Source organism: Tamandua tetradactyla, chromosome 8 (genome assembly GCF_023851605.1).
Source record: "Tamandua tetradactyla isolate mTamTet1 chromosome 8, mTamTet1.pri, whole genome shotgun sequence".
In the NCBI taxonomy this organism is placed as follows: Eukaryota; Metazoa; Chordata; class Mammalia; order Pilosa; family Myrmecophagidae; genus Tamandua; species Tamandua tetradactyla.
Window position 1 is genome coordinate 60,528,125 of NC_135334.1, and position 27,134 is coordinate 60,555,258.

Genomic DNA, 27,134 nt, shown 5'->3' on the forward strand with positions numbered 1-27,134 from the left:
TTGCGTTTGAACAGAGAAATGAAGGAAGGATATTCCAGGCAGTTGGAATAGCTAAAGAAAAGTGTCTAAGGAACGAGCATATCTGTCATATTCTAGAATTATCAAGGCAGCAAACATGGCAAGAGTGGAAGGAAGGAGGAGAAGATGACAAATGAGGAGAATGGGAGAGCAGTAACCTGACTGGCATGGTGCAGTCCATGCGGGCCCTTAACTGTGTCCTGTAATAATTGAGACTGTCTTCCCTGTTTTAACAGAGAGTTTGCGGGGAATGCCTAGACTGATAATCTGGATTTGGTCTTATTGTTCAGTGGTCCTAGCCCACATTCATCTTCACAGACTGCTTCTCCATGTATCACTTGCATTATCTGGGTTCAGAACCTTGCTTCAGTCAGGCTTAACTACTCTCACTCACATGAACTCATTCATGGATCAGTGTCTCCACAGTGTTTCTGGTCAATGCCTTCCTTGGTTTATATTAACACTGGCCACAATCAATAGCATCTGCTTATACAATGTATAGTATGTACTCAGGAGATGCTTGTTAAATGAATGAATCAGGACAGATTCACTCTTACAACCCGGTTGGACTCTTCCACCTGCAATGAACTTGTATTCTGGATATACACATAAGATACACATTTACTTACCATTTTGGATTTTATACCTGGAATATGGTTAGGTATTGATTAAATGTTGATTGTCTATAAAAGTATCCATGTCCCATCAAGGAAACAAATCAGGGGAGATTTTGAGTTCTGTAACTTCAGAGGTATCCTCTATCTTAGAGAGAAAGTTTTACTGAAAATACCTTGCTTTCCCTTAAGCAGAGTCACTAGTTAAAAAGAAGTACATAAACCTGAACTAAAAATGTTATTCCCTTTTTAGCTTATATATTTATGTCTACAGTATCCATAGTGATTTCATTGACTTGGTGCAATCTTCAACTTCAAATGTCAACTGCATAGTTATTCTCTTCATTGAACGTAACCTTGTTTATGGAAGTAATTTGTTTCCTTGGCTCCTCTGTAACTCAGACGGTCTGTGTCATTTACTGCTGGCATAGTAGATGTAAATCAGAGTTCATGTATTTGTTTTTAGCCTTTCTTTCCATAGTTTAGAATGACTTCTGTACTCCTATACATGCAGTAGATTGATTCTAGCATGTGGCCATAAAGTTTTTGTATAGACATTCTTAAAAATCCCTGTATTCATGTTCATAATAAAGTAACAATTTTGAAAGATGAGAGCTGATATATATTTTAAATTTCATAGGGAGAGCCAATTTGGGGGTATTTTGGTCATCTTTTTTTTGATAAGCAAATTCTTTAAATCTGAAGCAAACAAATATATTCATGGTTCTGTGGGGTGGCAAAACCAAAAAGAGTAATTACTTCAGTAAGAAATTAGATCACACTTTTTTTTTTAACAATTCAACACTATGTTATGTTTAATTGCTATGTTTTTTTGTAATTTTATCATAAACAGACCATTTGAGGACATTTACAGTATATTCTATATATTTGACAATAATTAGCTTAAAATATTTCCTACTCTTAAAATCAGTGGCTATCAAACATAAAATATTAAGAAATATAACTTACTAATCAGAAGGTGTTATTAAATGCTTTAGACTAAAGAGAGAGAAGCTATAAAAAAAATGCACCTAAAATGTAATAGTAGATACAAGAATATTTAGAAACATATAAAGTAAGTCAAGATTAAAGATTTTTAAATAAAATTTTTTGTATAACTTAGTATAGGTTATTTTCAATAGACATAAATATGATAAATTTAGTGATCACAGTTAAAACTTTATAGAAACTTTTTTTATTTATTAAGCATAACAACATACAAACACATTCTTACCATATGATCATTCCGTTCTTGATATATAATCAAGAGCTCACAATATCATCCTATAGCTGTTTATTCATCATCATGATCATTTCTTAGAACATTTGCTCAATTCAGAAAAAGAAATAAAAAGAAAACAGAAAAATTCATACATGCCATACCTCTTACCCCTTACCCCTCCCTTTCATTGATCATTAGCATTTCAATCTATTAAATTTATTTTAACATTTGTTCCCCCTCTTATTTATTTATTTTTAATCCATATGTTTTACTCATCTGTCCATACCATTGATAAAAGGAGCATCAGACACAAGGTTTTCACAATCACACAGTCACATTACGAAAGCTCTATCATTATACAATCATCTTTAAGAAACGTGGCTACTGGAACACAGCTCTACATTTCCAGGCAGTTCCCTCCGGCCTCTCCATTACACATTAACTAAAAAGGTGATATCTATATAATGTGTTAGAATAACCTACAGGATACCCTCTCAACCCTGTTTGAAATCTCTCAGCCATTGACACTTTATTTTGTCTCATTTCACTCTTTGCCCTTTGAGTCAAGAAGGTTTTCTCAATCCCTTGATGCTGAGTCCCAGCTCATTCTAGGATTTCTATCCCACATTGCCAGGAAGGGCCGCACCCCTGGGAGTCATGTCCCACATAGAGATGGGGAGGGCAGTGAGTTTGCTTGTTGTGTTGGCTGAGAGAAAGAGGCCACATGTGAGCAATAAAAGAGGTTCTCTGGGGGTGACTCTTAAGCCTACTTTTAAGTAGGCTTAGTCTATCCTTTGCAGGGTTAAGTTTCATATGAACAAACCCCAAGATTGGAGGCTCAGCCTATTGCTTTGGTTGTCCCCACTGCTTGTGAGAATATCGAGAATTCTCCACTTGGGGAGGTTGAATTTTCCCCCTTTCTCACCATTCCCTGAAGGGGACTTTGCAAGTACTTTTTTATTCACTGTTCAAATCACTCTGGAATTTATTGGGGCATCACTCTGGACAAACCTACAAAATCGCATGCCCTACTCAAGGCTCCATGTACTTATGGTGATAATACTTATTTGAATTTCCCAATAATTTAAATCCATTATCCATTTATTTTTAACAACTTTATTATAATTAATTTAACAAAAAAACATTGCTTTTCAAATATAATTCCAGAGGTATTACTTTATAGTTTACTATGTTAACATTTTTCCATTAACTAATCATTTACACTATATTCAGAGCACATAGCCCTAACCAATATTTCTTTTAAAAAAATATTGTGAAATGAACTATGTATTTTTAAAGTGTTTTTCATTATTGTTGCATAAAATGCCAAAGATTTTTATGATTGTTTTATCATTTGACTAGATGTGTGATTTAACAAAATACATGCACAACTTTCTTAAGCCAAGGAAGATACAGAAATTTGTCTTTAGTTATAAAGATCTTTGATTAATATATATATTTTTAAATAATTTGCTGTTAATTACCATTATGATTTTAAAATGCAGTTAAAATGTATGCTACAAGTTTTGAGCTGAATGTGTATACAGTTATATTCTCAAAAGAATTCTCGTGCCTTTAAATATTTTATCAGTCATTCATTTAGACATTTCTGATCAAAATCAGAATATATTTTCATTTTTTTAAAATAACTGTATTCTTGTTATATTCCATAGTTTAATATAAATAAAATAAAATAAAATTCAACTCAAAATAGAAAACTGCCATTTACTATTAAGACATTTTTATAAAAGTGATAAAGTCTAAGGATATTATCCATTTCTTTAGCCTGTGTAGAGAGAGGATAGTTCATTTGTGTGTGTGTGACTAGCCTCACTCTCAGTTAATTACAGTAAGTACTAGGAAATGTGGAAATAAATACCAGCTAGAGAAGAAAACATGAAGGGCAGACATCTAGTTTCTTTTCTTTTCTTCTCTTTGAAAGTATTTCATAAATATCCAGTATATCTTCCTCATAGCACTTGTGTCAGAATTTGTGAGATTTTTCTAAGAGCTCTACTTTTCTTCCTCAAATGTCAAGAGTCCCTACCCAAATGATGGGTGAGACTTCTCTATTCTGGGCTAGAGTAACGTCAACAATGAAGATGAGCCTGTAAGTTCAGCATGAGCTCACCTAGGGCCCATCCAGACCCCTTTTCCTGATCCCTGTACTGGCGATTTTTCCTGCTACCTAAGCTGCTTGTGAATGTGCAATAGAACAAAATGAATAGTCCCCATGGTGTAACCAGTGCCTGGCTGACAATGGTGTCGGCTGAGCCCCGATCCAGGTTCGATAGTCTTGAAACTAAAAGAATTTAGAATGGAGAGGGCCAGTAGGAATAAGTAGTAGAGTTTATTAAAGAGAAGGAGAGTACTCATTAAAGAGGTTAAGGTGGAAGTACCCAAGGAAGGGATATGCACCGAATGGATTGGGCTAGCTTGTTTTATAGGAAGTTTTATTGGCAGCATGTTTCCATAGTAACTTTTGAATACTAGGTGTCTTCTTTGTTCTAGGAGAAGATGGCTAGCAGAATTTGTGATTTGTTGTTACATACCTAAAATGTGTCTTTGGGCAAATGCTTAACAATCTTTATCACCCTATGCTTCCTGTTATTAACTAAGAGTTTACTTTGGGCCCAGAGTTTTAAAAGTTTTTATGATTTGGGGAGGTTTCAGTGGTTTGGGGAGGTTTTGGGGCTTTAGGGAAATCTTTGTCCCTGGAAGTTTGTAACTCTGTATCCATTCCTTTGGAGATAGGTAATAAGCAAGGGACTTGCAGTTGTCTGTTAACTCTTTCAGAACTTAATAAGAAACCAGAGACTTACAGTTGTCCTATTTTATCCTGTTTCAATGGGATGGACTTCAATATCTTTGTTTCATTTGCATTTCCTTGACATATTAAAAAAAAAATCAATTGAAATCGAACCTTTACTTTTTTATTATCATTGCAACAAATTGAGGATTAGTTTTAAAAGTAAAGAGAATTGAAATATGGCTAATTGCATTGCTCTTAAAACAAAGCTGTTAAAACAAAACAAAAACAAGGCTTTTCATTTTTGTTCCTTTTCCACAGGGTTAGGCTTCAGCATTGCAGGAGGTGTGGGAAACCAACACATCCCTGGAGACAACAGCATTTATGTAACTAAAATTATAGATGGAGGAGCTGCACAAAAAGATGGAAGGTTGCAAGTAGGAGACAGACTACTAATGGTGAGTATGACTCAAGCAAAACTACATGTGTATTTATAAAGTAGAAAAAGAGACAGGAGAACAGATTTTTGAGGTATGAGAGCTTCATTGAAATAATTATAATGAGCAAACTCTGGGAATTAAAATCTAGAGTATAGGTTACCACAACATAGAAAGAGGGTAGAGAATAGGCAGAGTATGCTTAAGGTGTAAAGAATTTTTAGCAAGATTGATTGTAAGCGATTAGAATTGGATAGAGGTTGTGGTAACATAGTACTGTAAGTGTAATTAACAGTGTTGAGTGTGAGTGTGGTTGAAAGGGAAAGTCAAGGATCATGTATGTCACTAGAAGGAAAGATGAAACAAGGGACTGTATTAAATAGCAAAAATCTGTTATGTGTGTGGATAATTGTTCAAATTTAAGAAAGTTCTTACCTGAATAAAAGTTTAGCACTATTTAAAGTATTAATCATAGGGTGGTATATGGGAAAAAATACAATTAAGGCAAACTAAGGGCTGTAGTTAAAAGTAACATTGTAATATTCTTTCATCAGGTGTATCAAAGGTATTATACCAAAGCTAAGCGTCAGTCAAAGGAGGGCATGAGGGGTATGGGATTTTTTTTCCCCTGGAGCAATAAGAATGCTCTCTGATTGTGGTGCTGAATGTATAACTCTGTGATTATACAGAGAGCCTCTGATTTACACTTTGGATGGATTGTATGGTGTATGAATAAAACTGTTGAAAAGAAGGTGCATGTACAATTGCATCTTTTTTTGATATTTTAATAACAGGGATCTAAATTTTCAGTGGTTTTTACAGACACATGTGGCATAGAAATGGCTTGTTATTCTTGCAATGTCATCCATCTCCTGTTGGCCAAAGCAACTACTATTACCAGACTGCTAGAGAGGTAGACTTTGCATAATAAAGGGAACAACACTATCAGGTTTATTATTTGCATTTATGTGTCTCTTCACATAATGTTCAACCAGTGTACACACAGTCCTGATTTCCAAGAATTTATAATCTGAGTTCTATGCAGTGTATAAGTGGATCCCTTCATCTCCTCTTTGGCAGAATTGTAGCTATTTTATTTAGGATGTTCTGGGTAGTGATGGACTCTGACATATAGCCACCCTTTCTGAGTCATGGAGTTATATGATAACTGAAGCAAAATTAAGGCAGTTATGAACAATAAAGCATTTGGAATTGCATTAATAGAGTTGCTTAATGTTCATTTACTGTTAAATACCAAATCTATAGGAAAACAATCAAATATTGAAAATTAATAAACTCTTAACTAAGATAAATGTATCTCATCATCTGTCTGCTCTTGTCAGACAGGGCTTCTAACCTATGTCTATGAGAAGCCATTATCTCCAACAGTTTTGTGAGAAGCTTTTGGGGAGGATAAGCCTTACCCAGAAGTTTTGTATTCATTGTGCCTACCTCTCTGAGCCCTAGAGGGCTTGTGTTTATTGACAGCAATCTGTTTAGTTCATAGTTGTCAGTTCCCTTTGTATTGAATTATCTGGATAAGACATAACACTCTTGATGGTGCTTTTTTGTAATCGGTTAACTCATATATTTCTCACAACAGCCCATTGTATGTAAGCAAAAAAGAAACTAAGATACAGAGAAATGTAGTACTTTGCCTATAGTTACATTGTTAATAATAGAGCTGGATTTCAAACTGAGGGAGTCAGCTTCTTAACCACCAAGCGATACTCCCTGTCTGGCCTGGTGCTTGCATTTATCTCCTTGAATTTGTCGTGTCAGTTCTTTCCTCTGTCCTTTATTCAGCACTCAGTCATTCATTAATTCCTTTTCTTAATAAGTATATACTGCGCACTTACCATACCTGAGGCGGTGCCACTTGTCAGGAATGAACTGTCAGAAGATGTCTCGTCAAACTGGATAGGCAAAAAATGTAGCATTAATGCCTTCAGTCTAAGTTGCAACTAGGAGTTATGGGTCTCTTTACACCTTAACTCACTACGTTTTCATTCTGGAGACATACTGAAACTATTTTTGGTTTGCTTATTTGTTTGCCTTTGATATAAATACTGGTTCTTATTTCATTATGTCTTCTGAATTAGAAAAAAAAATACTGGAATTTAAGGTCTGAGCAACTTCTCTCTAGAATATAAAACTTACTGCTTGAATGTTGAGCTGGAAATAAAATCAGCTGTGTGATTTTACTTGTACTTGTACTTGTACCGTCTTGTACTTAGTGTTAAATTGAAAACATTAAGAGAACAGCCTTATTCTTATGAAATGACTGTCTTAGTGACTGACTTGACCTTTTGGCTGATTGTTCTTTAACAGTTTGGTTATAGATAACTCTTGGTATTTCTTCAACTGCTGCTATTGTAATGTTATATCAAATATTGTGTGCTGATTTCTTGAAATTCTGTTTAAAATTTCTGGGTTTATTTTCATGTTCTTAAGAGAAATAACAGTATTTTGGCATCTAAATAGTTCTATCAAAGGGTTTTCCAGGCACCATGCTATTTCCCATTACTGTTTTCTGAGTATTCATCACAGATATAAATGTTTCAAAAACAGCAATGACACAATCCTTAATTGTTTTGAATTTTAAAACATAGTTAAGAATTGAAACTTCAACAGTTATAGGTCTCTCCTTTCTTATGTAAGAAAAACATAATTAGAACTTCCAAAGCAACTGTCAAGCTGAATTGGGAAAGGAAGGAAAATGATTCATTTTCTACTATCCTAAAAGAAAAGTGACCGTGAGAGAGAGAATAAAGAAAGCCATCCAAAAAGACCAATTATCTTTCTTCAACCCAAAAATATTTATTAATGTTCTCCTTCTGTCACTCCTTACCACCTCCTCTTCCCTTTACTACCCTACGTTCACATCCTCTTCTTTATCATCCTCCTTTTATGCTCTCCTTCCCAAAGGAAGTAGGAAGGATTTAGTCTATGATTTGCCAGCTGTACCACATTCTGCATATTTTTCTCTAAATTTGCTATTTTCTTTCGCAAGCAATCTGTACCACTTTCTTTTCTCACTTAGGAAATTTTCCCACATGCATTATTCGCTCATAGTTCTGTACACAGGTCTAAAATGAAACTCCATTAATTTCCTTAGACTTTTATGGCTAGATCACCACAATTTAGGAAGTCTCCCAGCATTTGCCCTACAGCATTGTGATACTATGGTGAGAGCACAGTCTTTTTTTTTTTTTTAAGTCTAGGTAATAACCCTCACACTTTCTCAAGTTAAATAACTATAATGTGGGGTAGAACTTTGTACGTTTATACTGAGTACTTTTTTCTATAAGCGCTTCATATTCCAATTCTCATTTGATACATTAAATCCCGTGGAAAGCAGCCATGGATAGTGGTCTTTTAGTTTTGCTAGAACCCTCTAGAAGTGGAGAACTTTATAGCTCCCCAAGGCTATCTTTCTTACCATTATTAGAAAAATTTTCCTTAAGAGTATGTCAAAACACAGTATATTTCCCTATAAATTTCACTTTTATTCACAGTCCTGTCCCTTAGAATCAGAAAGGGAAGGACTAATTCCTATTCCACATATGTCTGAAGAGTTGTCTCTTGCCTCTTCACGTCTCATCTTGTTTTCCTTTTAAGATGGCTTACACATTCTTCTCTCATTTCTTTAATAAATGTTATTATACATTAATTGATCCTTCTGTAAATAAATTATTTTCATAGCAAAACTTTCTTAGATTCCTTAGAGTCTTATATCCCTCTTAAAAAAGAACCCTAGGCAAATTGTAGATTCTGACCTTTGATGACCTTTGATTATCCTGCCTCAAATATTTGCAATAACACTTATGATGTCTATATTTTCAGACCACTCTCATGTTTCATATGTCACCCAGACACATGGTATATGGTCTCTTTATCAAAATAATAATTTTCTGAATTTTCTTTGCTACTTGGCACTTACTGCTTTTCCCTCAAATTTTTTTGTTTCGTTTGGTTGTTTTTGCTGTTGATTTGCTTTTCATTTTGTGGAATGGCAGTGAATTTTGTAGTCTGTACCAATCTACCAATTGCTCAGTGCTGTAATCGGACTGAATAGATTACCTCTTGGCCTTAAACTCCATGGGGCAGCGTCCGAGGTCATGAACATTGACAATTTTCAAATTCTTTCATATATTTTCACACATGGTTTATATTAAGCTCTACCAAGGTGATACACAGGGCCAAATATATTTCAAAAAATGATCTATTCTATATTATTCTATATAATACCAGAAACTTTGGATCCAGCATCTGATTGTTTTCTCTAAAGGGGCATCATAATCTTTAGTTGTCGAAACTCCTGTCACATTGTGATTTAAGACTTAAAATCTGAATCTCTTTTATCCCCAAATTTTGCTTACATTTGAGGAAATAATTGTCAGTGAGAGAACTTTTATGCCTTTTACAAAGAATGAGTTCTTATGTTTTCTTTCCTTAGAAGTAAGTAGTAGATGAGGGGAAATGTAGCAGAGGCATTGATGTAAAATGACAAGACTCAAAGATAGCAGAGCTGAATTCTAGACCCAGTGCATTCTAACTCCACATAATTGACATTGGGCAAATCATGTATATTTTCAGTATCCTATTTTTTTGTCTGTATTTTGGTAGCATTGCATTTGAGAAATGTTTCCCAAGGTGTGTTTTAAAACATTAATCTCTTTCTATGTGTCACATGAAAAGGATTCTGTGGTCAAATATGTTTGGAAAATTCTGCAACCTGAGTCTCACCCCTTTTGCAGATTCTCAATGAATTTTAACATAATAAAGAGTCTGCCAGGTCCTGCAGTCAAGAAACCAATGTAACTTTGATAAGTAGTATAGTTTTTAAACTATTTTATTGTGGAACCCTTTTCTCAAAACATTACTTATAAAACCCTTGGAAGTAAACAAACAAACAAAACCCTAGAACTAGTATTCAGTGAGATATACTCTGCGATATACTATGTGTGAGCAGCTCTTATTTTTTTTCCAGTATTAATATCCTATGTTGAGCATACCAAACAAATTTAAGAGATGTGAGTGAAAACAATGCAATTGTCTGGCCATTATTTGCAAGGACCTAAGTAATAATTATTGTATTAGTAGATTTAGAAAATATCTAATTTTTCCCAAATATCGTGAGATAATCATCTTGAAGAAAACGCAAATATGTAGAAACTAGCTGGAGAGCAAAAGAATTTTAAAGTGTATTCATTGATTGTACCATCCTTGGATAAGAACTAAGAGCTATAACTCTCTCCAGGAATGGCTCTGTCCTACCATAAACAGGCTGCTTCCACCTAAAAAAGATCTTTCACCAACAGTACCTCACTTAGTCCCCACCCCAGTACTTGAAAGGTGGTTAGAACAGCCATTACTGTTATTCTTATTTATCAGAAGAGAAAATTGAAACCCAGAGGTGATAAAGGGACTCCAAATATTATATAACTAGTAAATTGTGAAATTATGAGATTAGAGTGAGACCCTGAATTCAAAATCCCAATGCCAACCTCCTTTGACCAGTTCACTCAAACCCAGTTATACATTTGAATCTCATGGGAAGCTTTTGAAAAATATGGATTCACAGTTCTCAACTCTGAATAATTAATAAGAATTTCTAAGGTAAGAGTCATGCTTCGTTTTTAATATTTTTAAAGCTTTTCAAGTGTTTCTAATGTGCACCTGTTACCAGACAAAGGCCATGGATTCTTTTGCCCAACATGCTCAATAACCAATTCCTGTCACGCCAGGATTTCAAAGAGAGAAAGAGTTTATTACTAGGCACATAGTAGGAGAGCAGATGGCCTAACAGCTCATAATCTGTCTCCCCAAACTGTAGTAGTTCTGATAGCTTTATTAGAGAAAATAGGGCAGGATTTAGGCTAATGAGCACAGTGGACCCAGATGATGCAACTAGAGATCATCTGATTACTGCACATGTGCAGATTGATTCCATGCTTAGTCACAGAACATGTGTAAGAAAATGGTAGAAAGAGGTATTGGTGACTTGTAGGTTAAAGTCTGAGCTACTGCACATGTCAGGCAGGCCCATTTTGGTTAGATCCAAATTACTATTACTTGGTTATCAAGATTACTTCAGGCTTGGGGTGGGTTACTTCTGGGCTGACTCAAGACCCTTCATTAATAATCATTAGGGGCTGTTTTGTAGCAATTACAAGACTCTAAAGTTGAAAAACTGGATAATTGGGTACAAATGAGGGTTAGTCATAAGGTTTTTACAATTACAGGGGCAGAAGATATATAATCATTATCAGAGATTAAGACAATATGTGCTATATAATCATTATCATTAAAAAGCTGGATTACAATTTAGAAATTTCAGGTATTTCCTTTTGTCTACTCCAATATAACAGAAAGCAAAAATGAATGTCTGTATAATACTTCAGTAATCAAAGTCATCCCTAAATTCTGATTTCTCAGTTATACACCCAGGTAAGAACCTTAGTCCTACCTTGACCTAATGTTCTATCCAGCCCTGTCACTGCCACTGCTTCAGTGTCACTTAGCAATTTCCTGCAAAGGACAAAAAGCATGTAGAAATAATTGACTTTTTAAACTCTGTTTCCTGAAGTCAGAATTGCTTCTAAAACACCCGGAAAATCTGGAATTTCTTGAACTCCCTTGTAGTAAACTAATACCATATCCTGTGACATGTTATATTTTACTAAAGGGTTAAAATCTTCCAGCTTACTCTTTTTTAAAATTAACTTTTCTTATACTAACTTTGATAACCCTGTTTATAGAACTTGCTCTATATGTATCACACACTATAATGATAGTTCTTTTCATCTTTTATGAGCACATCCCATCAGTAAAAAACAAAAAGTTTTCATATATATGTATATATAGATTTCTTTACTTTAAATTTCATACTTATTACTAATATCATATATGGTTTAAAACATACATAAAAAATAGAAAATGAAGATTAATATAATAAATATTAATAGAAATTCTAAGGTTTTCTTCCTGTGCCCTGGTGGTTTACCCTGGGGTTCATATCATACTGTTCATTTTGATGACCACTGCTATAAAGGAAGTTTGGGAGTCAATCAAAATCAATCTCTTTATATAGGTAGTTGATCGATCTATAGATAGATAAAAGGTTAACATAGCAATGATTAATGAAAGAGGAAGGAATTCACACTGTTGGAGTTTTGACCATGCGTTTTATAAGATAATATGACCTGGTGCTCACACTCTGTACCAGCTTTTAATCTTATATCCCATGACTGGAACATAGTGAATGTCCAGTAAATGTGTTGGTTGAATGACATTCATTCTTTATTCTTTCCTATTTGATTCAACACAAATGGAAAATAGAAACTCAACACAAATGCCTCATCTTCCTATAAAATGAAGAATTTGTGTTGCTTTTCCTTGGGTACACCAAGGTCATTATGTTTTCTGAAAAAACTTACCTAGCTTATAACATTAACATCTATTAAGTGCCTACCATTTATAATACATCAGGCTGGAGCAGTGTAAAGAATAATAACATCTTATCATTGCCCTTGAAAAGGTCAGCCTTTGAGGTGAGGCAGAGCACTGTAGGAGTAGATGTTATACAAGGTAGGGGGTGATAATTTCCAGAAAGAGAGCCCTGAATAAGAAGAGATTATTTCCAGCATCAGAATCAGCAAAAGGACAATGTCTGATTATGGTTGTTGTGATTTCTATTTGTATAGCGCTTAAGATTATGCAGAAAATTTTCAGATAAATGTATCTTTCCTTTCTCATCAACACAAATAAACAAATCAATATTACTATCCTCATTTTACAGATAAAATTAACACTCAGTAAGTTGTTACTGACCCACATTCATGACACTAGGAATTGAAGCCAAGTCTGGTTCTACATTCAAAATTATTTTCATTGTACCAAGTTGCCTTTATTTCTAGAAATACCTATGTTTACAATACGGCTGTTCTTTCTAATAAACTTAAGTCTGTCCACTGGGCAAGAGAAATCGACTTCTTTCTCTCCTATTCTAAGTTTCCCATTAATCACTTACTCCCTGCTGTAAGTGTCTCGTAATGAGGCCACTGCATTTATAGTTTTTGTTCTGCTTTACTTAAACATTTTGTCCCTGCTTATTTAAAAAATAGTCAATTAGGTTCTAATCCAAACTAAATACATCCTCCTTGCTAAAAATATTAAAAATAAGACAATAATGATTACCCCAAAAAACCATTATTCGTATTTTTTCTATTTATTAGTAGTTATTATTTTTGCAATTAATGTTATTAGGCTTTGAAATATAACTATTTCAATGTATTGCAGAGATTTTAGATTTTGATCTATGTATATTTACATATACATAGATATACTTAGATTACATATACATAGATTACTATATTGGATTTGGTCTCTTTACAATTTAACTTACAATCTAATGGTGAATTTGTCTCCTTTTTAAAAATTTACTTTAGAGTTTATAATTTTTTTACGGTGTTTCTAGGGACCACATCTCTTTGTACTTAGGTAACTTTTATGACTCTATTCACCTCCCAGTTTGTCCCACCGCACTGATATTTCTGAATGAATAAGGAAAGGTCAGTATCTCACTATGCACACAACACCCATTCCTGCTTACTGCCTTCGCATGGCCCACACCTCCCACCCTTGTACCATCACAAATGGGTTTGCATATACTCACTGAATTCCCATAGAACTTGTCATGTCCCCTTCTTGCAAGTCTCTTGGCACCTTTTCCTTTAGCTGATTTGCCCTCTTTTGTCTGCATTGTGTTCAAATACGGCACTCCCTCTTCTTTTTGGAAGAGTGAGTCATCTAACCTCCAGACTTTCTTTGGCCTCAGTCCTCTTTCCTACTGTAAACACATGACCAGGTTGCACATATGTCTATCTCTGTGAAGTGCACCCCACAGAAAGTGCTTCATTCAAATGCATACTGTGCTTTATCTGAAGGCAGGCAGTTGCTTGGTATTCACCATTATAGAGAGACTCTTGATGTAAAGGAAAGAAAAACAGTAATTTTTTAAAAAGACAATAAGTACAACTCGCCAATCAGTGTAATATTCCTTCTCTCTGCATACAGTCAGCTCCCAGCTGTAGGCGCTTTATCTTGAGAGTTCACAGGACAATGCACACACCGTAATTAACCCAAACAAACCCGTTTTGTGAAAAACGTTTTGAAGACTTCAGCACAAAAGAGCACTTTTTGGTCCAGCTCCCATACTATTCTGAAGCTTTAAAAGAACTACATAGACGCAGCATCAGCAGTGTCCTAATTAAACCCATCAGTTCACAGATGTTTATAGGAAAATGCTCAGTGTAAATTTTCATGAAGAAATCCTGTTCCCTGGAGGAAAGCTGGACGACGACAATAGTAATAATAGCTAACATTACACAGGTCATCATATTTAAGCAACAACACTTTGAGGCAGTGACTGTTATCACTGCTTTTTTACAGATTTCAAAAAATTTTACAGGTTTAGGAGATTAAGTTTCCCGAGACCATGCAGGTAGGAGGTGCTGGAGCCACGACTTCGATCCTGGTCTGTCTGACTCAGAAGCATGGCATGTGCTCTTAATCACTATATTCTGTTGCCAATATTATACCACCTGTTTCATGACTAATATTTATGTGAATTTTCCAATACTTCAGTCACCAAATAAAAATCAACAGAACTACCACTATTTTAAACTACTACTGTTATTTCTCTAATATCCTCCCTTTCCTCACCTCTCACCTCATCCTTTTCCCTCAACTTCTGCTTTTTGGTCTGCAGATTTCCCTGGTAGTCTGAAAGCCTATAGCAAAGTCACTTTCCAAAAATCCACTTGAAAGTAACATTTTCTGGATCCTTTCACTGCCCATATTAAAAATGTTTAAAAGTACAATGTAATAAATATTGCCTGTGTCTCCTTCACTGATAATTTACTGAACTGTATGATTTCTGTATCCCTGGGAGAGAGGCAATGAGCTCTTGTCAGAAACAGAGCTTTGGTGCCACTTAGAATCTAATCCAATAAGTAGCTAGAGTTTGGGGTCTTTATCTACTGGCTTGCCATTCCTTCTGTGTTATGGCACAATATTCCTTTTCTCTTCCATTTTTTGAATATGTGTGTTTCTGAGTACCATAAGCACACTTTCAGAGCTATTCAGGCAATCAGGTTTTTCATTTTTTCAGAGACACACCCACTTCTGTACACATTTTCAACCATTGTATATGAGCATTACTTGTAAGTCTTCATTATTTAAGCATAAGTCGTACTGCCCTAAAATTAGTGATTTACCAACTATATGAGGAGGTTTTGAAGGGACAGTGAGATGTCTACTTTCCATTTCGTTTATTTTATTTTTGACAATGTCAGTGTAGTAAGATGATATATACTGCCGCCATGAGATTGAGGTAGTAGTGTAATGATTACTAAGGCTTTTATAACACTTGGTAACTTATGTTACTTCTGTATGTAAAATTGGAAGAAGATCTGTTCTCCTAAAGGGAGAAAGAAATTAGGATAATAAGCACTAGGTGCCCAGCACCTCTCAAGGACAGTATCATTTAGTGGTCACTAGAGTCAGGAGGACAGGGAATCAGCTGACAGCTTTGTCACTTGGAAGCTGTGTGGCCTGTTTTTTGCAAGTTAAGCTCAGTTGTTTCCATCTGCAAAGTGGGTCTAATTATTGGCATCTACTTCATGGGGCTCTAGTAAGGATCAATATATAATTCATATCAAACTATGACATAGTACTCTGAAAATATGTGGCATAGTAAGGGTTAAATATATGTTAGCTCTTGTTATTATTGTGATTGTTATTGTTATTTCCTTATTATTGAAGGCTTCTATCATCAGCTGTGTTCCCTAATAAGCATCCCCACTACATTCTTCCTTTGTTCATGAGTCTATTCTTACATCCATTCATTCACAAACAACTGTGCCCGATAGAATGTCAGTTTCATGGAAGCAGGGCTCTTGTCTACCTTGAAGAAGCAATATAGCCAAGTAGTTAAGAGCATGGTCTCTGGAGTCAAACTGCCTGACTTTGTATCCTGCCTCAATCACTTATTAGCTTGGTGATTTGGGACAAATTTTGTAATGTCCTGGAGACTCACTTTTCTCATCTGTAAAATGGATGTAAATATAGCTACCTCATAGGTTGTTGTAAGGTTTGATTGTGTCAATATATCTAAAATGCCTTAGAACACCTGGTGTATAATAAGGGCTGTTTAAGTGTTTGCTCTTATTATGATTATCATTTTTCTTATTTATCACTGTGTTCATAATAAATAGAATGGTGTCTGGCTCAGAGTAGGTAGACACGCAAGCATTTGAAGACTGAACGAGTAAATGCTAGACACTGAATATACAAAAATGTTTAAGAGAGAAGCATCTCCTAGAGGAGAAACATAACAACTGGTAGAAAGCCCTTCTGTTTAATAAGGAGCTTATAGTCAACATTGGTCCACATCAGTCACATTCTATTCCCTCCCATTCAGGGGCCATAATTTGGGCTACAGCACCAAGGATTTCCTGACACATGGAACGTATATAATAGCAAATATAATAACAAAAGGCAAATGTATGTAGCAATGCCATAGGGCACTATATGACTAAATATCTAATTAAATAGTAGAGAGAATATGTGCTGTGGGATCCAATCCAATGTTCTTGGCACGTTTATTTTAATTCTACATCATTTCAGAACTAACGAAAGATTCATTTCCTAAGAAAATAGTCGCCAGATGAGGATAACCTAGATATTTCAAATACTTTCTGAATGGTTAGTAGTCTCATTTTCTCAAAGGCTATGTCTTCCTGTAGATATTATTTTTAAATTATTGAGAGAAGGGCTGCAGGGAGCCATTGTAATACCAGCACCACAAAGTAAGAATTGCATTGCACTCATTGGCTTTTCTGTATAATAAAAGAGAAATTGTAAAGCTGATGGCAACATGGTATCCTTGACCTTGCTCACATGCACAGACCTATGTTCTAATATTAGAACTATTTCCCTAGCAAAAAGGCTCATGTTAACTAGCATTTGGACCTGCCCTGATCAAGATGGAGTGAGAAACTTCTGGGTTCTGTCCTCCCACAGAACCTTTGAAAAACCAGCAAGAACTGACTGGAACATCTTTCTCAGAGCTCCAGGAAATAGTTAAAAACTTGCAGAACCAGGTATATATCAAATCAAGACAAGGGGCTGCTTAAAAGCTGTAGGATTTCCTGGTGCCATGGCTGGCCCCTCCTTAGTGCCCACATAAACTCAGCTGTATGCTGGCCCCACAGTTCTAGTATGGATCCCCAGTTCTGGTTCTGGAGGGACAGAGTAGCCCTCATGCACATTTTGGGAGCATGTATGTCTGGCACAGTCTGTTTGGTGGCAGGCTTAGGATCTGAGCCAAGGTACTCATCACAGGCTGGCCATCACAGAACTTGACCTGAGGATAGAAAACCACTCACACAACTCTCTTATTGAATGCTAAGGAGGAGCAGTAGGTTCCTGGGGCAAGGGATTGCTGACTGTAGAACATACAGTACAGGACCTGGGACCATAAGGAAACTGTTGCTTAAGGTGAGGGGACATTTATATATATGTAAACAGGGGAAATCCTGGTGCCACATGTGCATGCCCAAGACAAAAGGCCCTTATCCTTTGGCAAGGAGCTATTCTCTAGACTCGTTGTCTGGATAAGCCCTCAAGAAGCACTCTTATACAAGTCAATCTGAAAGAGTAGGGAGTTTTCATTTTTTTCCTTTTCTTTTTTCTTGTTAGCTCCTGACTTTCAAGGAAAATTTGGTCATTATACTAGTTGACACAAGCATAAGGAACAGATGCCTCAGAAGCTAAATTTAACATTAAAATATTTAAATGTCCAGGTTTTAGAAAAAAGTTTAAAAGCATACAAAGAAACAGGAAGCAATGGCCCAGTCAAAGGAGAATATTAAAGAATTAGAAAACATTATAAGGAGGATCAACTCTGGAACATACTAGGCACAGACTTTCAGAATAACCTAAATATGCTCAAAGAGCTGAAGGAAAACATGGACAAAGAATTAAAGTCAATCAGGACACCATCGATGAACACAGATCTCTCTATCAATAGAGAGATGGAAATTATGAAAAGAAACCCAACAGAGCTGAAGACCATAGTAACAGAAATCAAAAATTCGCTAGAGGGATTCAATAGCAGATGGAAGCTGGCAGAAGAAAGAACCAGTGAACTTGAAGATAATACAATTGACATCATCCAGTATGATAAGCAGAAATAAGAGAGAATGAATAAAAGTAAACAGAGCCTGAGGAACCTATGGGGCACCATTAAAAGTACCAGTGTACATATTGTGGAAGTTCTAGCAAGAGAAGAAAGAGAAAGGGGCAGAGAGAATATTCAAAGAAATAATGCTGAAAATGCCTGAAATTTAATGAAAACTTGAATATATGGATTCAAAACACTAAACCAACTTCAAACAGTATAAACTCACATAGATCCATACCATCACATATTATATTTAAAATTTCAAATGCCAAATATGAAGAGAATTCTAAAAGCTACCAGAGAGAAGCAATATTTAACATACAGGGTGCCTCAATAAGATTAAGTCCCAATTTCTCATTGAAAACTGTGCAGGTTTGATAGTATTATGTACCCCTAAAAAGCCATGCTTTAATCCTGGTTCAATCTTGTGGGGTAGCCATTTCTTTTTATTCTAATTCAGTATTGTAGGGCTGAAACTTTTCATTATGTTATCTCTGCAGAGATGTAACACACCCAATTGTGGATGTGACCTTTGATTAGATGGAGATGTGACTCCACCCATTCCAGGTGGGTCTTGATTGGTTTATTAGAGTCTTTAAAAGGGGAAGCATTTTGGTGAAACCTCAGAAACAACAGCTGATAGAGCAGAGTGACACAGATGCTGCTGCTTGGAGAACAGAGGCAAGGATTTTTATAGATGCTTGGAGCCCAGCACATTCTGTCATGAGAAGTTAAGCAAGCCAGAACCTGGAGAGAGTCAAGGGAAGCCAAGAGAGGGAAGCCAGCCCCAAAGAAGCAAAGTGAGGTTCCCTCACAGGAACAGAGGTTGAAAGCAACAGAGCCTTGGAGGAAGGGACCAGCAAGGGATTGGCTTGCCTACCCAGCTGACAGAGGTGTTCCAGATGCATCGGCCTTTCTTGAGTGAAGATAACTCCTTATTGGTACCTTAATTTGGACACTTTCACTTCCTTAGAACTGTAAACTTCCAAAATATTAAATTCCCTTTTTAAAATCCATTCCATTTCTTGTATATTGCTGTCCAGTAGCTTACAAACTAATACAGAAACCAGTCAGGCAAGAGGCAGTAGGATGATATATAAAAAGTGATGAAAGCAACAACAACAACAACAAAAAGCCAACCAAGAATTCTATATCCAGCAAAACTGTCTTTCAAAAATGAGGGAGACTTTCCCACTTGGGAAACCCCTATTACTCTCTCAAAATAAGGACTCCCAAGTTAATAGGCCAAGTCCTTGATATTGAGATTTGCTCTTATGAAATGTTTCTGTAGTTGAGAAGCTAAGCCTACCTATAATTATACCTTAGAGTTTCTTCCGGAAAACCTCTGTTGTTGCTCAGATGTGGCCTCTCTCTCTCTAAGCCCAACTCTGTAAGGAAAATCATTACATTCTCCCCTATGTGAGACAGGACATCCAGGGATGAAAGTCTCCCTTGTAACATGGGACATGACTCCCAGGGATGAGCCTGGCCCTGGCACTGTGGGATCAACAATGCCTTCCTGACCAAAAGGGGAAAAGAAATGTAACAAAATAAGGTAACAGTGGCTAAAAGAGTTCAAATAGAGTCAAGAAGCTATCCTAGAGGCTACTATTATGCAAGTTCAGCTAGATGTTGCTAATTTCCACAGTTTGCCAACCCCCAACCAACATCATTCCTGTTAACCCTAAAGAATATCTAAGGTTCTGTCTTAGATTCTACAAAAGTTTCACTCACTAAGTTTACTTTCCAGAAAACTATAACCTCCAGATGGTTCCTAGGAAAGATAAGCCCTGGAACCCAGAGGGGCCAGCTTCTCCAACAATATCAGATAGTTTCTTCCCCATAACCTATATTGTCGATGCCCCTTTTCAACAAGGAAAAGTTAGAATGAGCATAGCTCAAATATCCCTATAGATTAGGACAAGAATCAAAGGAAAAGGAGGAGTTATAACAGGGAAGACAGAATTTAACAAATGAGTATGACTGATGAACCATTACATTGATATCTCTTTTTGTCTCAAGTATCCTAGAGCAGCTAAAAGGAAAAACCAGTAATTGTGTTGCTATAACCCTTACCATACTTTGAAATCTGTTCTACCACTTGTTACAATGTACTTTGAAATTTATTGCTTTTTTGTAAATTTGTTATATTTCACAATTAAAAATGTTAAAAATTAAAAGCAAAACAAGGGTAGTCTGGCAAATTTGGATGGAGACTATAGTTTGCTAACTTCTGAAATATAATATCATTTGAGTTATTAAATGAAGTATTAGTGCATGACTCCCAGGAAGTCTAATTTAGAATGAAAAATGTGTTAACTAGGGGGTTAAGCACATCAACCCTTTAGAATCCACTATCAAGATGATGAAAAGTAGGAGAGAACAAATACATTTTGATAAGAAGACTGTCTTTGGGAAAAATCTGCAACCCTGAGCATCAAGAACATGGTAGTTAGTGTAAGAGAGTGTGGTATGTACCCCAGAAAAGGCCATGTTCTTTCAATTCATTCCTGTGGGTGTAGACCTATTGTAGGTGAGACCATTTTGTTAGGCTATTTCAATTGAGATGTGACCCACCCAATTCAAAGTGGGTCTGAATCTTTTACTGGAGTCCTTTATGAGAGGATAAAAGACAGTAAAAGCCCAGAGAGCTTGGAGAGAAAAGCCCCAAGATGCTAAGAAAGGACCAACAGAAGCTCAGTGAGGAGGTCACTGTAACTAGGAGCTGAAAGCAATGAAAACCCCAGGAGTGAAGGACGTGCAGATGCCAGCCATGTGCCTTGCTATCTGACAGAGGAACTTCAGACACCAGTAGCATTTCTTCAGAGATGTTATCTTCCTCTTGATGCCTTAATTTGGACACTTTCACAGCCTAAGAACTGTTATTTGTAAGTTTATAAATCCCTATTGTAAAAGCAAAAAAAAAAAAACAAAAAAAAAAACGGGGCGATTAAGACATTCCAGATAAACAGAAGTTTATGGAGGGTGGTCAGTGGTGACACAGTGGCAGAGTTCTTGCCTGCTGTGCCAGTGAACCAGATTTGATTCCTGGTTTGATTCCTCCATAAAAGCTTATGGAGTTTGTCACCACTAGTCCAGCCTTACAAGAAAGTTCTACAGGTTAAAAGGAAAGACAGTAGACAATAACTTGAAGCCACATGAAGAAATAAATATCTCTTTTAGGGTAATGACATGGATAAATATAAATGTTAGCACTATTGTAATTTTTGTTTGAAACTCCACATTTTTACTTCCTACAGTATCTAAAAGGCAAATGTGTAAACTATAATGCTAAATCATCGGTTTTGAACTCATAATGTATAAACATGTAATTATTGAGAAAAAAATACATAGAAGTGGAGAGACAGTGGTTTATGGGAACCTAGTTTGTATATACTATTGAAGTTAAGTTGATGTCAAAGTAAATGAGATTGAATAGATTAGGATGTCAAATTTAAACCCCCTAGTAACTACAAAGAAAATAGCATAGAATATGTAAACTACTAGAGACAGAAATTAGAATACAGTTTGCTGCAGCAGGGGGTAGGAGGAATGGGAAGTTAAGGCATAGTGGGTATAGGGTTTCTTATGGGAAGATGTGAAGGTGGTAAAGGAAGGTGGTGAGGGTATGTTGTGAATATGATGAATTCCATTGAAAGTATGCTTGAGAGTGGTTGAGAGGGGCAAGTTTATGTTGTATATATATGCTCCCAAAACTAAAATCAAAAAAAAAAAGAAAACTAAAAATACAGTGACTAGTAAATGCAACACATGAGTCTAGACAGAATCTAACAAGTGAGGAGAAAAAGCTCAAAAGGACATTATTAGGATGTATGAAAAAAGAAATATAAACTGTAAGCATTATACCAATGTCAAATTTCTTCAACTGGATAACTGTACTTAAAGTGGTAATATTAAGTGAATATCCTTGGTCTTAAGAAATACACTTGGCAGTATTAAGTGCTCAAGGAGCATGTGAATGCAACCTATACTCACGTGTTTAGAAAATGAATTGTTAAAGATATACTTAGATATCTTTACATATAAATTACAATAGTGCTAACATTTATATTTATCCATGTCATTACCCTAAAAGAGATATTTATTTCTTCATGTGGCTTCAAGTTATTGTCTACTGTCTTTCCTTTTAACCTGTAGAACTTTCTTGTAAGGCTGGACTAGTGGTGACAAACTCCATAAGCTTTTATGGAGGAATCAAACCAGGAATCAAATCTGGTGGCCAAATATGAAAATTGCTGATCTGGATATCTAGGGGATTTATGGGGATGTTGGAATTCTCTGTACGGGGTTTGAATTATTTTTTTTAAATGTCCTGTAGTTTTGAAAGTATTCTAAAATAAAAAGTTTAAAATATAGCATTTGTTGAGAAATGGATTTTAAATGATAAAAGCCAAATTTGGGTAACTTACAGAGAAATGGGAGCTCTCATATACTTCTGGTATGAGGGTATATTTGTCCATGTTTCCAGAACACACTTTTGCAATTAGGTATCAAAAGCCTTACTAATATTCATATAATTTGTTCCACCAATTTCCACATGTGAATTTACCCCAAAGAGATCATTAAACATATGCACAAATATAGAAAATGGTTCAATGCAACATTATTTATAGTAGCAAAAAATTAGAAGCAAAGTAAACATACATTAGTAGGGCATTTCCTATTTATGTTATAGCCATGCAATACAATGCAGTGAAGAAAACAAAAGTCATATCATTGAACTGCTTTGATGATATGGAGAAATGATCACTATAGGTTTGAAAAAGCAAGTTCTAAAATAATGTGTATAATACAGTCATAACTTTGTTAAAAAATATATGCATAGAAGATGAATATGTGTGTTATATATTATGTATTATCAAGTATAATATATAATCACAAAAACTATGATATAATAACAATGACATTTTATTTTTCCACAAATGATACTCTGAGTTCCATTGTAATGTATGACCTCCTAACATAAAAAAAGCAAGAAGCAACCTTGTTGTATAGCATCAAAATCTGTACCTTGCCCACTTGGCTAAAGCAATTAATCCATCTGTTCTGTCAAAGTATCATGTAGATATGGACTGTAATCACTGAAATTTAATTTTTTAAATAAAGTCATGTTTCCACATACCTTCTTACATGGATATTTCTCTTCAGCTGCATGGATTTAACTCGAATATTGGTTGTTGTTTTTTTTCCTTTCAAGGTAAATAACTACAGTTTAGAAGAAGTAACACATGAAGAGGCAGTAGCAATACTGAAGAACACATCAGATGTAGTTTATCTAAAAGTTGGCAAACCCACCACCATTTATATGACTGATCCCTATGGTCCACCTGATATTACTCACTGTAAGTACCATGCTCAGTGTCATCTACTAGTAACGTGCCATGTTTCCAAAACTGAAACTCTACCGAACTATTGACAAAGTCCTCTGAGTCTTCTGCTTGGACTTTCACTCTTGTGAAATACCTCAGGAAATACTTCACAAGGGAGTATCCTCCACTTCAATCAGCCTTTACCTAGTGTTGAGAAGAGGGTATACCCTGATGGGCTAGCAGGTCCATCATTATGGAAAAGCTTAATGATACGTGTTGTAGGCCATGTGGCTACAATAGTGTTAGAGTAACTCATTCTTAAAGGTTATTTCTAAAGCATGAAAACTCTCAAAAATTCTCATGCCATAAGATTCTCTCTTCCTAGTTCAGAAATATGTAGTAGCAGAGTAGAAAAGGGAATCTTGAAAAATAGACCAGAGATAGCTCAGTGCTTCTTCCTGAAGGAGGGCTCTTGTGAATGGTGAAATCATCCTCAGTTATCATCAGCATAGCTTTTACTTTTTGTTACATTAGCTGGGAAGCTAGAGAAAATCATCAGTCTCTTTGGGAGTGGAAGTGAATTGTGGGTAGGGGCTTCGCAGGTCAAGAACTAACTATGAGACACTCTGCTAGGGTCCTTACAAAGACTACTGGTACATTAGCCCTCATGCTTTTTCTCCTTTTCTTAAGAGATCAGTGAAAGCTTTATCTAAGGTTCTGTCTTTGGGGATTTGATTTAGAAGTAATTCACTCTCTGGAGGTAAATTTAAGGGAAAGTTTTATAGATGTCAGTAAGCCTGCTCATTCTGAAAATTTGAAAGACCGATTGTTGTACTGGGAACTCAGAATGTACTTCAGGACCTGCCATTAATTACTAAAGGGGTCTTAAGCAAGTCATTTAACCTGTCTTAAATTCAGGTGTTCCCCCTGAGAGAAATGTAAGGATTGAATAATTTTGTTACCTGCCCAAATTAACTGTTGCTTTTTATAATGATTCTAAAACTACAAGCCCCCCAAATATGTCTCTTTTTACAAGTACATAGTAAGCTGGGATCAGCCTTACCCTAAGAAGTGAAAGACTTTTAACTTCTGCAGTTTTTCAAAGAGGATGAATCTAGAAAAGTCAGCCTTTAGACTCTGTGATACACTTTGTGAAGGGTATAAAAGGAAAGAGGGAGAAGCAAAATTCAACCAATCAGTTCAACAAATATGTGTTGAGTAACTTTGACGTGTGCAAGAGAGCTTGTAAGGTAATATGTGGGATGCAAGGAAGACACAATCATGACTCTCAAGAAATTTGGTTGGAAGGAAGGCCAATTAAGATATATAAGTAGCAGTACTGTTTGTCAGAATAAGATGTATATGCCATGAGAGAAGTAAAAAACAAACAAACAAACAAATAGCCTTTGGAGACTGAAAGGAAGGAGATATCTGTGTTTGGAAGATCAGAGAAAACTTTATGCAGAATATAGCATTTGAAATGTATCTTGAAGAATGGGAGAACGTTCTTTCTCAAGATCTTTTGAGGATTGGATAGTAATCATGTGAAAAGAATGTGAGGTTTGTAATTAGAAAGTTAACATTTTCATTTCAATAGAATATTAATCATCATTCTGAAGGTGTGTGTGCTGGTCTTTTCTCCAGTTCTTCTCTTTACCTAATTATACTAACTGGGGCTACAAATCAACCGTTATTACATCTTTCCAGTCCTAAAGGTCACCATGTGCTCATCCATATTAAATGCAAACAAATAGCACTCCCCCTTCCCTGCTGCCTTGGAAAACAACAAATCTCTTGGCATGTAGCAAAGCCTTTCTATTTTTAATACATCCTCTGAACTAAGCATGATGCATTGAATCACCCACATAACCAGTTTCATTTTTTTTCACCCCTCAGCTTATTCTCCACCGATGGAAAACCATCTTCTCTCTGGCAACAATGGCACTTTAGAATACAAAACCTCCCTGCCACCCATCTCTCCAGGAAGGTATTCACCAATTCCAAAGCACATGCTTGTTGACGACGACTATACCAGGTCAGATATGCTTGCTGGTTAATTGAGTTTTGCTGTCTTTACCAGGAAGAAATCACATTTGCCTAACAACACAACTGTTGCTGTGGGGACTAACTAAAGATTCTGACTGTCACTCAAGCTTATTATAGTCTGCCTTAAGTGGAAATCTGCAAATATTTGTAAAAAATGTGCCAACAGTCCTCCATTACAAAGCAAAATCACAAATTCCTTGAGGAGGAATAAAAATGTAAACTTAGCCATCATTTTGCAATCTATTCAGACTTTCAGTATTGGATCCCATTTAAGCGTTACAGCCATGCTGAAAGATAGGAAGCATCACTTGAGAGAAAATGGTTCTGTGCTTAAAAAAGAAGGAAGTGGTATACCCAACATTGCACACTGGTTAGGGGAAGAGTTAGGTCTTTTGACTCTAAATTTCATGTACTTGCTTCCAAGGACCACCCACAATTCAAAGGAATTTGAGATTCAGTCAACCCTTTCTCTGGTGCTATAACTTTAGGTTGAATGGAAAGGGGTGAAAGAAGCTCCAGATAGTTTGAATGTAATATATCCTGGTTATCCCAAAGCAGTATAGCAAAGGATTCTAGGACAGAGCACAGAACCACATTGCTAATCCTGTGACTGGAACCTTGCTGATAATAGTGCCAGCTGAGCCCCATTCTAGGTTTGTGACTCTCTCATAGAAAGAATTCAGAGACAAGAGGGCCAGAAGAAATAGGTAGTAAAGTTTACTAAAGAAAGAGGGAGAAAGTACACATTAAATATATTAACTTGGGTATGTGTTCAGGGGAGAAACACACTGAGTGGAATGGGTTAGCTTGTTTTATAGGAACGTTTTGTTGGTTACAGGTTTTCATAGTGACCTTTCAACACTTGGGGCTTACATGGTTAGTACTATCCAGTTGCTTATAAGATTTATATTGTTTCAGGAGGAAATAACTATCAGTGCTCATTGCGTTCATATAGTTAAAATGTGTCTTTGTTTAACTTAAGATGTTTAACAATGCATATAACCCCAAGCTTTCTGTCTTTAGCTAAGAGTCCTGTGCTTTTACAACTTTATAGTTTTAGGGTGTCTAGGGATTAAGGGAAATTCTTGCTTTAGGTAGTTTGTAGTTTGCATGAATTCCTTTGTCGTTAGATAGGAAACTAGGGTCCTGCAGTTGTCTTATTATTTTTAGCCAGTGCTCCTTGGAAAAAGTCTGTTCTGACAGTTCACAGAAAAGACCAATTAGCATACTTAAATGGTCACCAAAAAGGATTAAATAAATATTGGATGATGCGTGAATTGATTAATGACTGGGTGGATGAATTATAAGAAATATGCATGTTTTTATCATTAAATGAGCACAAAAATCTGTGCTCATTGTATCTGTTTATATATGACGAAGATGTTCAATTAACAAAAATCTCTTCCAAAATATCTTCTGGAGCACCCAGTTTTGAGCTACTCAGCATAACACCTGGCATATCAACA

At 35.8% G+C, this 27,134-nt stretch overlaps 1 protein-coding gene across 12 annotated transcripts in view; it reads left to right on the forward strand.

Annotated features, from left to right (window-relative positions):
* DLG2 (discs large MAGUK scaffold protein 2) overlaps nt 1-27,134 on the forward strand; it is a 2,206,106-nt gene that overhangs the window by 1,674,257 nt on the left and 504,715 nt on the right. For all 12 annotated transcript variants that reach the window (XR_013156681.1, XR_013156683.1, XR_013156682.1 and 9 more), the window contains 3 exons: nt 4,925-5,061; nt 23,511-23,655; nt 25,519-25,657. Coding sequence is in view for 9 of the 12 variants with exons in the window: in XM_077113416.1 (XP_076969531.1) it covers nt 4,925-5,061; nt 23,511-23,655; nt 25,519-25,657 (421 nt within the window). In the remaining 3 variants the exon portion in view is untranslated. The remainder of the gene's footprint in view (nt 1-4,924; nt 5,062-23,510; nt 23,656-25,518; nt 25,658-27,134) is intronic.